This window comes from Chiloscyllium punctatum, chromosome 6, assembly GCF_047496795.1.
Source record: "Chiloscyllium punctatum isolate Juve2018m chromosome 6, sChiPun1.3, whole genome shotgun sequence".
Taxonomy (NCBI): domain Eukaryota; kingdom Metazoa; phylum Chordata; class Chondrichthyes; order Orectolobiformes; family Hemiscylliidae; genus Chiloscyllium; species Chiloscyllium punctatum.
Genome location: NC_092744.1, coordinates 4,046,905 through 4,061,323, shown reverse-complemented (window position 1 = coordinate 4,061,323; position 14,419 = coordinate 4,046,905). Strand labels below are relative to the sequence as shown.

The 14,419-nt window shown below is 44.7% G+C and overlaps 1 protein-coding gene across 2 annotated transcripts in view; it reads left to right on the top strand.

Moving 5' to 3' along the window:
* The window catches only part of rfc4 (replication factor C (activator 1) 4), a 35,572-nt gene that overhangs the window by 4,694 nt on the left and 16,459 nt on the right, over positions 1-14,419 (top strand). For both annotated transcript variants that reach the window (XR_011960840.1, XM_072571915.1), the window contains exons 4-5: positions 394-473; positions 1,152-1,271. Coding sequence is in view for 1 of the 2 variants with exons in the window: in XM_072571915.1 (XP_072428016.1) it covers positions 394-473; positions 1,152-1,271 (200 nt within the window). In the remaining variant the exon portion in view is untranslated. The remainder of the gene's footprint in view (positions 1-393; positions 474-1,151; positions 1,272-14,419) is intronic.

The following is a 14,419-nucleotide window of genomic DNA, read 5'->3' as shown; positions in this document are numbered from 1 at the left end:
AGGACTAGATTGGGTTGGGATATCTGGTCGGCATGGACGGGTTGGACCGAAGGGTCTGTTTCCGTGCTGTACATCTCTATGACTCTAAGACTACTGTTTTACAATTGGAGCATAGAGAAAATGGGAATTCTGTTCTGGGGGTAGTAAGATTTATTAAATATTTTCAAGGCAAAGGTCAATAGATTCTCATTAGGCAATAAAATCAAAGATTATTGGGGTCGAAGGAAACCTGGAGTTTGAAGCAGGCAGCTGTGATCTTATTGAATGGGGGAACAGGTTTGCAGAATTGATTGGCTTACTTCTCCTAAATCATCTGTTTGTAATTTAGTGTCTAGTTTAAGTGAAGATATTCCTGTAGATTTATTTTGCAAATGCTTTTGTTTTCTTTTGCAGCTTCCTAACTTGCTTTTTTATGGACCTCCAGGCACAGGGAAAACTTCCACAATACTTGCTGCAGCAAGAGAACTCTTTGGGTAAGTTAGCATGATCCTGTTTCAAAAAACAATCAATTTCAAGTTGGATTCAGCTAAAAGGAAGCAGTTTTCAAATGTCTTATGCCACAATTATTGCCACCTCTAAATTACCCTAACCATCAATATACTGGAGTTAGGAGGGTTGGCTCCCTATTGAGCAGAAACCTCACTGGACCAGTTGTGTTAACACTGGCAAGAAGGGTGTCAGAGACTGGATTTTTCTTTTTACAGAGGATGCCTCACCTCCTGAATTCCAAAAGCCTTTCCATTGTACAACTCAGGGCCAGTCAAGACAAGTGTAGCTCCAATAATGCTCAAGATGAAGGCACCCTGAAGTGCAAAGTAGCTGTTAACTGACACCTTGTCCAACACCTTAAACTTCTGCCTCCTTCATCATTGACGACTGGTAACAGTAGTGAGAACCATCTGCAAGAAGCACTGCACCAACTTCAATACTTCTTTGACAGCTGCTTAGAAACCCACGATATCTACAGTACTTAATGACTTATTGAAATGCACATATTCCATGGCTGCTTCCCAACAAAAAAAAACTGAAATTCTTTAAAAACATTGAAGATCTGATTCTTCAAAACTTTGTAACCTGTTGGAAATGCGTAGCCTTAGAATGTGGCTTATTTGACCTTATATACTGACATTAATTCTGTGCCACATTTGCAGCCCAGAGTTATACCGGAAGAGAATTCTTGAGCTAAATGCCTCCGATGAACGTGGTATCCAGGTTGTTCGAGAAAAAGTGAAAAATTTTGCACAGTTGACTGTAGCTGGCTCTCGCTCAGAGTAAGTAGCAACCTTTCTGTGAGAGTTAGAGTTATTTTGAAATGTTATTGTGAATTATTTTATTTCAGGTTGGAACAGAACAAAATCACGCATTTTTTATTTGTTTACTAAAGCCTAATGACTGGAGAGAATGTAGAAGGCGGAAATCAGTCATTTGGACAACTGGACTGTGCCAGTCTGAGTTCCACAGTGGCCCTCTCCCACCTGACATCGTCCAACCATGAATTTGCTATTGGGGTAGTAAGGCTCATAGTATATCCTTCTTATTGTTGTTTGTCAACTTGAGGTCTAAAGTGGCGAAATTAGTAAAGCTAAAGCATTATTTATATTTATTTATTTATGTGTTTTGTGTGTTAAAGGAGGGAGGAGAAAACAATTCTTTTAGTTTCATTTTTGTGTTTCCAGGTTTTGTGAGTCATTACACCTTCAGCTGATCATCCACAGTCTCAAGGATCGTTAGAAAAATTACAGCAAACTTTAAAGATCATGATGAGAGTTTATTCTTAGGAATTTGATTAGGATGAAGGAGTTTCTTTTTACTGTTTTCCATTAGGGTTGTCCCTCATAAGTCCACAGGATTCAGTCCTTTTGAATTGATGTACGGGCAAGAGGTGAGAGGACCCCTTACGTTATTTTCCGGAACATTATAAATCAAGTGCTCAGAAACTGTGTATGTCAAGTTTCCAAGAAAAATTAACCAAAACATGCGAGTTGTCCAAAAAAATTTGAAGATTACCCAACAAACTGAAAACCTGAGCATAAAGAAAAGCCAAAGCTTGAAGTTTGTTGTCGGGAGACGTGGTCTTATCCAGTCAAAAAGAAACTCAATGCTGTGAATCCAACAGGAGGAAAAATCAGCAAGTCTGTCATGTCAATATATTGAAACAATGTTATAAGGAGGATGGTCAGGAGGAACGGTATTTAGGGTAGTAAAAGGAGTAGAGAGTGACATAAAAATATTGAAGCAATTTGAGAATGAATCAGAAATTGAAAATTTCAAAGGTAATCCTCAGTAGCCAGGTTGGATAATATGGAGGTGCTTAAAAAGTTAGATGGAATATTATGCTATCTCATCTAAATCTATTAAGGTGACTCATGGTCTTACAGACTCATAAGGTGATTTGAGTATATAGGTCAGGGAAAGTATCTTTGGCCATGTTAATGCAAGGGATGTGCTAGCATAAACAACATTGTTACAGAGTCAACATAGAGAAGTTAACCCATGAGGGAAGAGATTAGATTCATGACTGTACACGGATTTTTTTAAAAATGTAGTCAGAAATTAAAACTGTTTTAAAATCAGGAATTTGCAAGGATTGCTACATGTTTTGAAAAGCAAGTAACCTGGCAGCACACAGCTGATTGAACAGGCACTAATTGATGTGTTAGTAGTCGAACTGGAACTGAGGTCATCGTTTCCAGATGGAGCTTTGGTTGGCATCAAGAATGTTATCTGTCTGTGAACTAGTGACTCATGATTGATGGCAAGGGTGTTTTGCCTGCTTACAGCTGTGTAATTGGCTGTCTTGTAACTGAGCAGTTTGAGACTGGGTACGAGATGTAGAGAAGTGATCAAATCCCACCTGTCGAGGAGCTGTCTCTCAGTTCTCTGCAGTCAAAACCCACTTTAAACCTGAAGAATGCCAGTCTATCCCTCCTACAGGGATAACCAATAAGTTGGAGACTTGTTATAGGAGAACACGCCACTCTGCGTCTTTCAAATCAATGGAAGCATTCAGACAAGGCAAACCAAGAAGAAACCTTCTGATCAGCAAGGACCAGCTGAACAGATCATTTTAAAAAAGTCTCCTGAACTGTGTTTCCAGTTTTGCTGCTCTATTCCTTTTATATTTTTATTCCTGTCAGTGTCTGTATTGTCTGTTTAAGGGGAAAGTTTAGATGGGGATTAGAGTTTTAATTAGTAGTGTTACATGTTGAGGGTTATAACTGTTTACCTGGACCTAGAGTCTAATTATTTGTAATAAATGATAACTCTTGTTATGTACAGGAACCTGATCTATGTTCTTGATCAACCTGGGTCTGGAAATTGGGAGAAGTAGAGTCACAGAGTCATACAACACAGAAACAGGGCCTTCAGTCCAACTTGTCCACGCTGACCAGACACCCCAATCTGACCTGGTCCCATTTGCCAGCATTTGGCCCACATGCCTCTAAACACTTCGATTTATATGTCAGAATGTCTTTTGAATGTTGTAGTTTTACCTGTCTTCACCACTTTGGCAGTTCGTTCCATGCACATACCATCCTCTTTGTGAAGAACTTACCCCTCAGGTCTTTTTTAAGTCTTTCACCTCTCACTTTAAAAATATGCTGTCCAGTTTTGGACGCCCCCACTCTAGGACCAAGATCTTAGTTATTCACCCTATCCATGACTGTCATGATTTTACAAATCTTTGTAAGATTGTCATTCAGCCCCTGACTCTCCAGAGAAAAAAGCCTCAACTTGTTTAGCTTCTCCCTATTACTCAAACCTATCAGTCCTGGCGATATACTTGTAAATCCTTTCTGCACCCTCTCAAGTTTAACGGCATCCTTCCTGTAGTAAGGCGAACTGAATGCAGTATACGAACGGTTGCCTCACCAATGGCCTGTACAGCTGCAGAGTGACATCCAACTCTGACACTGAATGTTCTGATCAGTGAAGGCAAATTGGGTATTTCTGCATACTTTATAAGTTTTAACTGTTAGGATGACTGGGAAAGCAGGATTAATTGTCCACGTGAACCCAATGTGTCATGCCATGATTGACAATGACATTACTGAGTCGAGTCACAGTAACTGGAGCTCACCTGTTGTGATGTATCACAGTGGTTGTGTATAGTTTATTGCACAGTCCATGTGCATGACTAGATTCATAGCATATTTCAGGAGGACTGTATTGAGAAGACTGGGAATGTACAGTTCATTATGAAAAGACTTGTCAAAGGGATATTGGCAAGTTCCAAAAATAGCAAGGGGCTTCTGGAATACTTACCTATTAAAGAATATCCTCATCACACAGTGAATGCAGTGAAGGATGACCAGCCTGGTGCTGGGCTGGCAGGTTTGTTATATGAGCAAAGATTGTGTAAGCTGGGCCTGTATTCACTGGAGTTGAGAAGAATGAGAACGGATCTCAGTGAAACATGTAAAACTCTGACAGGGCTGGACCAACTGGAGGCAGGGATGATGTTTCCCCGGCTGGGATTTCTAAAGCAAAGGGCCAAAGTCTTAGGGGACAGGACAGGCCACTTTGTACTGGGACCTGGGGTAATTTCTTTACTCAGTGGCTGATGAACTTAGGAAATTGTTGACCATGTAAGATTGTGGAGATCAAGGCAGGGAATATAAATAAGAACAAAATAGACGGGGAAAGAGCAGCAGTACGATGTGGAAATACAGGATTAGTCATTATTACATTGAATGAAGGAGTGAGCTCAGAGGGCTGAAGGATCTACTCCAGCTCCTATTTTGTATGTTTCTGTGATTAATGTCTTCAAGGGTTGCGGAGTGTGGTAAAAATGCACTGAGGAGATGGTCAGACATGAACTGGATTGGGGGATGGGTGGGGGGGAAGGTTCAGTGGGTTGAATGGTCTCTTCCTTTCTGTGTAGTCTGTGGGAAAGCTCTGTAAATGTTGTCACAAGCTCTGAGAGTGGCACGGGTAGGTCAGTGGTTAGCACTGCACCCTCACAGCACCAGGGACCCAGGTTCAATTCCCTCCTCAGGCGACTGTCTGTGTGGAGTTTGCACATTCTCCCAGTGTCTGCGTGGGTTTCTCTGGGTGCTCCGGTTTCCTCCCACAGAGCAAAAGATGTGCAGGTTAGGTAAATTAGCCATAGTGTTGGGTGCATTAGTCAGGGGGGAATGAGTCTGGGTGGATTAATCTTCGGAGGGTCGGTGTGGACTGTTGGGCCGAAGGGCCTATTTCCATACTGTAGGGAATCTAATCTAATCCATGTTAGGGAGGAGGTTTCCTCAGGGTGGATAAGACTGGGTTTGTCGTTCTCTTCCCGAAGTACAGGTTGGTGCCTGGTATTCTGTTCAGTTTCATCCTTTTAGACCTCGGAGCAGGTTGATTCAGTAATTTCAGAGGGCATTTCGAGTTAGTGATATTTCTGTGTGTCTGGAGTCGCTTTCAGACCAGACCAGGAAAGGATGACCAATTTACTTCCTGAAAGCACATTAAGGAAGCGAGTTGGTGCCTACAATTGGCATTTGTTTAAAGGTTACTATTACAGAGATCGCATTTCAAATCTCAATAAATCTCAATATTTTAATCATTGTTTTTAACTTCCACCAGCTGCCAGAGCATTAGCCTGGTCTGAATTAGTAATCCAGTGACATTTCCACAACAGCACCATCTTCACACGGGGACCTATCGGAAACCACATTGAGCAGGTCATTTCAATGTAGGTGCTGCCTAACAGTTCTGTCAAAGAGCGCTTCCACCAATTTGACTATCATAGTTGGTAATTGATCATTTTGGAGTTATCCTCCGCTTGGGGAACTGAGCAGAACTGGGCCTTTTCCCACCTGGTCAAGCAGATAGAGTCATAGAGATGTACAGCATGGAAACAGACCCTTCGATCCAACCTGTCCATGCCGACCAGATATCCCAACCCAATCTAGTCCCACCTGATAGCACCCGGCCCATATCCCTCCAAACCCTTCCTATTCATATACCCATCCAAATGCCTCTTAAATGTACCAGCCTCCACCACATCCTCTGGTAGCTCATTCCATACACGTACCACCCTCTGTGTGAAAAAGTTGCCCCTTATGTCTCTTATATCTTTCCCCTCTCACCCTAAACCTATGCCCTCTAGTTCTGGACTCCCCAACCCAAGGAAAAGACTTTGCCTATTTATCCTATCCATGCCCTTCATAATTTTGTAAACCTCTATAAGGTCACCCCTCAGCCTCCTACGCTCCAGGGAAAACAGCCCCAGCCTGTTCAGCCTCTCCCTGTCAACATCCTTGTAAATCTTTTCTGAACCCTTTCTAGTTTCACAATATCTTTCCAATAGGAAGGAGATCAGAATTGCACGCAATATTCCAAAAGTGGCCTAACCAATGTCCTGTACAGCCACAACATGACCTCCCAACTCCTGTACTCAATACTCTGACCAATAAAGGAAAGCATACTAAATGCCTTCTTCACTATCCTATCTACCTGCAACTCCACTTTCAAGGAGCTATGAACCTGCACTCCAAGGTCTCTTTGTTCAGCAACACTCCCTAGGACCTTACCATTAAGTGTACAAGTCCTGCTAAGATTTGCTTTCCCAAAATGCAGCACCTCGTATTTATCTGAATTGAACTCCATCTGCCACTTCTCAGCCCATTGGCCCATCTGGTCAAGATCCTGTTGTAATCTGAGGTAACCCTCTTCGCTGTCCACTACACCTCCAATTTTGGTGTCAACTGCAAACTTACCAACTGTACCTCTTATGCTCCCATCCAAATCATTTATGTAAATGACAAAAAGTAGAGGGCCCAGCACTGATTCTTGTGGCACTCCACTGGTCACAGGCCTCCAGTCTGAAAAACAACCCTCCACCACCATCCTCTGTCTTCTACCTTTGAGCCAGTTCTGTATCAAAATGACTAGTTCTCCCTGTGTTCCATGAGATCTAACCTTGCTAATCAGTCTCCCATGGGTAACCTTGTCAAACGCCTTACTGAAGTCCATATAGATCACATCTACCGCGCTGCCCTCATCAATCTTCTTTGTTACTTCATCAAAAAACTCAATCAAGTTTGTGAGACATGATTTCCCACGCACAAAGCCATGTTGACTATTCCGAATCAGTCCTTGCCTTTCCAAATACATGTACATCCTGTCCCTCAGGATTCCCTCCAACAACTTGCCCACCACCGAGGTCAGGATCACTGGTCTATAGTTCCCTGGCTTGTCCTTACCACCCTTCTTAAACAGTGGCACCACGTTTGCCAACCTCCAGTCTTCCGGCACCTCACCTATGACTATCGATGATACAAATATCTCAGCAAGAGACCCAGCAATCACTTTTCCAGCTTCCCACAGAGTTCTCGGGTACACCTGATCAGTTCCTGGGGATTTATCCACCTTTAACTGTTTCAAGACATCCAGCACTTCCTCCTCTGTAATCTGGACATTTTGCAAGATGTCACTATCTATTTCCCTACAGTATATATCTTCCATATCCTTTTCCACAGTAAATACTAATGCAAAATATTCATTTAGTATCTCCCCCATTTTCTGTGTCTCCACACAAAGGCCGCCTTGTTGATCTTTGAGGGGCCCTATTCTCTCCCTAGTTACCCTTTTGTCCTTAATATATTTGTAAAACCCCTTTGGATTCTCCTTAATTCTATTTGCCAAAGTTATCTCATGTCCCTGTTTTGCCCTCCTGATCTCCCTCTTAAGTATACTCCTACTTTCTTTATACTCTTCTAAGGATTCACTCGATCTATCCTGTCTATGCCTGACATATGCTTCCTTCTTTTACTTAACCAAACCCTCAATTTCTTTAGTCATCCAGCATTCCCTGTAGTTACCAGCCTTCCTTTTCATCCTAACAAGAATATGCATTCTCTGGATTCTTGTTATCTCCTTTCTGAAGGCTTCCCATTTTCCAGCCGTCCCTTTACCTGCAAACATCTGCCTCCAATCAGCTTTTGAAAGTTCTTTCCTAATACTGTCAAAATTGGCCTTTCTCCAATTTAGAACTTCAACATTTAGATCTGGTCTATCCTTTTCCATCACTATTTTAAAACGAATAGAATTATGGTCACTGGCCCCAAAGTGCTCCCCCACTGACACCTCAGTCACCTGCCCTGCCTTATTTCCCAAAAGTAGGTCAAGTTTTGCATCTTCTCTAGTAGGTACATCCGCATACTGAATCAGAAAATTTTCTTGGACACACTTAAGAAATTCCTCTCCATCTAAACGTTTAACACTATGGCAGTCCCAGTCGATGTTTGGAAAGTTAAAATCCCCTACCATAACTACCCTATTATTCTTACAGATAATTGAGATCTCCTTACATATTTGTTTCCCAATTTCCCTCTATAATACAATCCCAATAAGGTGACCATCCCTTTCTTATTTCTCAGTTCCACCCAAATAACTTCCCTGGATGTATTTCCGGGAATATCCTCCCTTAGCACAGCTGTAATGTTATCCCTTATCAAAAATACCACTCCCCCTCCTCTTTTGCCTCCCATTCTATTCTTCCTGTAGCATTTGTATCCTGGAACATTCAGCTGCCAGTCTTGCCCATCTCTGAGCCATGTTTCCGTAATTGCTATGATATCCCATTCACATGTGCCTAACCATGCCCTGAGTTCATCTGCCTTCCCTGTTAGGCCCCTTGCATTGAAATAAATGCAGTTTAATTTATTAGTCCTACCTTGTCCCTGCCTGCCCTGACTCACTTCAGTTCTAAGCTGTACCCGTCTCAGATCTCAGATCGATCTCTTTCCTCACTATCTCCCTGGGTCCTACCCCACCACCTTACTAGTTTAAATCCTCCCAAACAGTTCTAGCAAATGGCAGAGTTGGAGCTGTCTTGAAACAGCTTGCCCAGGGGCACAGCTTGCTGTGCACTTCAAGTCTTCAGGCCGATTGTCGGAATGCTGTCAGGCCCTGTAGTCATTGTTATATCCCCTGTGTTGAGCTGTTTCTTGACGTCTTAGGGGTGTGGTCCAGAGGAAGTTCATAAGGTTGGTCACAGGCATATGAGGAGCAGTTCAGGATTTCTTGTTGGGCGTGGTTGTGGGTTTGGGTGAATTTCTGCAGTGCATCTTTGCCTGTGGAATGTTTGATACTTCAACCAATTTATTATTCATAACAATGTGTTTACCCAAGTACTCTTCTTCGCAACAAAGGACTGTGGTTCAAACTTAGTTTTATTAAAACACTCTTAAGTTAAAGAAATGGCTCTTACACAACAAATTAATATTTTGCCTATATTAGGCTGACTGCCTGCCGTGATTGAGCTGCTAGGTCCAATTTCCTGAGCTCCATCAAGGGGTGCATTCAGGGTCGTCTTGGTATAAAGATAGGTCTCAGTCGGAGTCTTCACTGGCTGAATCTTTGCTGAGGGAAAGGCCGGCAGGCATCCCTTTTTATTCCCCCCTTTATGAACGGGTGGCACATTGGTTAGCACTGCTGCCTCACAGCGCTAGAGATCCGGGTTCGATTCCTGCCTCAGGTGACTGACTGTGTGGAGTTTGCACATTCTCCCCGTGTCTGCGTGGGTTTCCTCCGGGTGCTTCCCACAGACCAAAGCTGTGCAGGTTAGGTGAATTGGCCATGCTCAATTGCCCATAGTGTTAGGTGAAGGGGTAAATGTAGGGGAATGGGTCTGGGTGGGTTGCGCTTCGGCGGGTCGGTGTGGACTTTTGGTCCGAAAGGCCTGTTTCCACACTGTAAGTAATCTAATCTAATCTAAAAAAAACCCTTCTGGAATGTTCTCTTCAGGTAGTGGGGGTCACGGGGCAGATGTCACAGTGCCCAGTGAGAGTTATCCCAGGTTTATCCATCCACTTTCCAAGATCTGATTGCTATATGGTGCCAGGGGGTCTGGCCCAGATACACTAACACTCTCTCCCTATTGTTATGGATGAATGAGTTCCAGCTCATTATAATTCTCCCATTGCTCAATAGCACGACAGGGTTGGGCTGACCGTTGCTTGCGAGGAGGCAGCTGAGGACTGCAGATGCTGGAGATCAGAGTCAAGAGTGTGGTGCTGGAAAAGCACAGCAGGTCAGGCAGCATCTGAGGAGCAGGAGAATCGACGTTTCGGGCATAAGTCCTTCATCAGGAAGGATGATCCTTGCTTGCATTTGACCTGTGGTAACCTTGGCCTCTTTGCATTCTGTCAGACCTTGCTTGCACAAGTTATTTAGCCAATTTTATAATGCGCCTAGCTGCTTTGGCCCCAGGTTACTATCTTGTAGATACACACAGCTGTGGTGTGAGTGGTACTTGCCACATGTCAGCCCGAGCCTGGATATTGCTCAGATCTTGTTGCATTTGGACATGGACTGCTTCAGTACCTGAGAAGTCGTGAATGGTTTACATTGGTGAGCGTCCCCACTTCTGACCTTATGGAGGGAAGGTCATTGATGAAGCAGCTGAAGATGGTTGGGCCGAGGGCACTACCCTTAAGAACTCCTGCAAAGATGGCCTGGAGCTGAGATGACTGACCTCCAACAACCACAGCTATCTTCCTCTGTGTCAGGTATGACTCCAGCCAGCTGAGTGATTGCCCCCTGATTCCAGTTTTGCCTGGGCTCCTTGATGCTACACTCAGTCAAATGCAGCCTTGATGTTGAGGGCTGTCCCCCTCCCCTCCCCTCTGGAATTCAGCTGTTTTGTCCATGTTTGACCCAAGGCTGTAATGAGGTCAGGAGCTGAGTGACCCTGGGGGAACCCAGACTGGGCGTCACTGAGCAGGTTATTGCTGAGTAGGTGCTGCTTGATTGCATTGTTGATGACACCTTATTGATGATCGAGAGTAGACCAATGGGATGGTAATTGTCTGGGTTGGGTTTGTCCTACTTTTTTATGGACAGGAGATACCTGGACAATTTTCCATATTGTCAGGTAGATGCCAGTGTTGTAGCTGTACTGGAACAGCTTGGCTAGGGGAGCAGTAAGTTCTGGAGCACAAGTCTTCAGTAATAATGTTGGAATGTTGTCAGGCCCCATAGTCATTACAGTATCCAGAGCCTCTAATTGTTTGTTGATATCACATGGAGTGAATCGGATTGGCTGGAGACTGGTCTCTGTGATGCTGGGGAGCACTGGAAGAGGCCGAGATGGATCATTCACTTGGCACATCTGGCTCAAGATTGCTGCGAAAGCTTCAGCCTTATCTTTTACATCGATATGTTGGGCTCTTCCATCTTTGAAGATGGCGGTATTTGTGGAGCTGCCTTCTCCATTGAGTTGTTTAATTGTCCACCACCATTTATAACTGGGTGTGGCAGGACTGCAGAGCTTCGATCTGATCCTTTGGTTGTGTGATCTGTCTATCACTTGCTGCTTATGCTTTTGGCATGTATGTTTGGAAGCTTCACCACCTCTCCATTGAACCATGCTTGATTCCCGGCCTCATTGTAATGGTTGACTGGGGATATGCTGGGCCATGAGGTTACAGATTGTGCTGGAGTACAATTCGACTGCTGTTGATGGCCCAGTCTTGAGTTGCTAGATCTGTTTGAAGTCTGTCCCATTTAGCACAGTGATAGTGCCACACAGCACGATGGAGGATGTTCTCAGTGTGAAGGTGGGAACTTGTCTCCACAAGGACTGTGCAGTGATCACTCTTACCAATACTGTCTTGGAGAGATGCATCTGGTAAGGATGAGGTCAGATATGTTTTTCCCTCTTGTTGGTTCCCCCACCACCTTCCACAGACCCAGTCAAGCAGCTATGTCCTTTAGAACCCGACCAGCTCGATTAATAGTGCTGCTACTGAGCCACTCTTGGTGGTAGGCACTGAATTTCCCCACCCAGAGTACATTTAGTGCTCTTGCTATCTTAGTGCTTCCTCTGAGTGTTGCTCAACATGGAGATGTACTGATTCATCAGCTGAGGGAGGACGGTGTGTGGTGATCAGCAGGAGGTTTCCTTGCCCGTGTTTAGCCTGAAGCCATGAGACAATGGTGAGGACTCGCAGGGTAACTCCCTCCTGGCTGAATCCCACCTTGCCACCACTTCTGCTGGGATGTCTTGTCAGTGGGACAGGACATATCCAGGGATGGTGAAGGTGGGGTCTGGGACATTGTCTGTAAGGTGTGATACTGTGAGTATGACTGTGCTCGGCTGTTACCTGACTGTTTGTGAGACAGCTCTCCCAGTGTTGGCACTAGCCCACAGATGTTAGGCAGGAGGACTTTGCAGGGTCAGCGGGCCTGTTTCTGCCGTTGTCTTTTCCAGTGTCAAGGTTAATGCCAGGTGGTCTGTCTGGTTTCATTTATTTCTTGAGACTTTGGAATGATTGATACAACCGAATGGCTTGCTAGGCCATTTCAGAGGGCAGTTGAGAGTTACCACACTGCAGAACGTTTCAGAGAACACCTCTGGGACACCCAGACCAGCCATCCCAACGACCCCGTGGGTGAACACTTCAACTCCCCCTCCCACTCCTCCATCGCCAGACCATAGCAACACGACGGCTGGAGGAAGAGCGCCTCATCTTCCGCCCAGGAACCCTCCAACCACAAGGGATGAACTCAGATTTCTCCAGTTTCCTCATTTCCCCTCCCCCCACCTTGTCTCAGTCCCAACCCTCCAACTCAGCACCACCTTCCTAACCTGGAATCTTCTTCCTGACCTCTCCGCCCCCACCCCACTCCGGCCTATCACCCTCACCTTAACCTCCTTCCACCTATCGCATTTCCACCGCCCCTCCCCCAAGTCCCTCCTCCCTACCTTTGATCTTAGCCTGCTGGACACACCTTCCTCATTCCTGAAGAAGGGCTTGGATGCTGCCTGAACTGCTGTGCTCTTTCAGCACCACTAATCCAGAATCATGCCCGAAACGTCGATTCTCCTGTTCCTTGGATGCTGCCTGACCTGCTGCGCTTTTCCATCAACACATTTTCAGCGAAGATCTCATATAAGCCTGTAAAATTCTAACAGACTTAAACAGGTTAGATAAAGCAAAAAATGGAAATTGCTGGAAAAACTCAACAGGTTTGGCATCATCTGTGGAGAGATGGCAGAGTTAATGGTTCAGGTCCAGTGACCTTTCTTCAGAAGGTCCTGATCGCCTGCCCTGATGTTTAACATGGTCATCTCGGTTGAAGCAGATTCAGTGATGGGTGCTTCACTGAGCAATGGAAAGGAAATCAAAAATGTTCTGAGGAAGGGTTACCTCTGCTTTCTCTTCACAGATGCTACCAGACCTACAGAGCTTTTCTAGCAATTTCAGTTTTTGTTTCTGATTTCCAGCATCTGCCGTTCTTTCATTTTTCTTTTATGAAATTGTAGGAACGATGTTCCTGATGACTGGGGTGACCAGGGGTCACAGCCTGAGGAATACAGGGCAGGTAATTTTGGACTGAGATGGGAAGTGTTTTAGAACATAGGACAATATAGCGCAGAACAGGCCCTTCGGCCCTCGATGTGCCGACCTGTGAACTAATCTAAGCCCATCCCCTTACACTATCCCATCATCATCCATGTTTGCAAGGATTGTTTAAATGCCCTTAATGTGGCTGAGTTAACTACGTTGGCAGGTAGGGCATTCCACACCCTTGCCACTCTGAGTAAAGAACCTGCCTCTGACATCTGTCTTAAATCTATCACCCTCAATTTGTAGCTATGCCCCCTTGTACACACTGACGTCATCATCCTAGGAAAAAGACTCTCACTGTCCACCCTATGTAATCTCTGATCATCTTGTATGTCTCTATCAAATCCCCTCTTAACCTTCTTCTTTCCAATCAGAACAGACCAAAGTGCCTCAGCCTTTCTCATAAGACCTTCCCTCCAGACCAGGCAACATCCTGGTAAATCTCCTCTGCACCTTTTCCAATGCTTCCACATCCTTCCTGTAATGGGGCGACCAGAACTGTACACAATATTCCAAGTGTGTCCGCACCAGCGTTTTGTATAGTTGCAGCATGATATTGCGGCTCCGGAACTCAATCCCCCTACCAATGAAGCCTAACACACCATATGCCGCCTTAACAGCACTATCAACCTGGGTGACAACTTTCAGGGATCTATGTACATGGACTCCAAGATCCCTCTGCGCATCCACACTACCAAGAATCTTTCCATTGACCCGGTATTCTGCCTTCCTGTTATTCTTCCCAAAGTGAATCACCTCACATTTATCTGCATTGAACTCCATTTGCCACCTCCCAGCCCAACCCTACAGTTTATCCAAGTTCCCCTGCAACATTCTTCCACACTGTCCACTCGTCCACCAACTTTAGTCTCATCTGCAAACTTACTAACCCATCCACCTATCTATGCCTGACAAACAGCAGTGGTCCCAAAAAGATCCTTGTGACACACCACTAATGACTGGACTCCAGGCTGAATATTTTCCAACAACCACCACTCGCCTTTTTACTGAAAGCCATTTTCTAATCCAAACTGCTAAATCACCCTCAATCCCATGCCTCTGCATTTTCT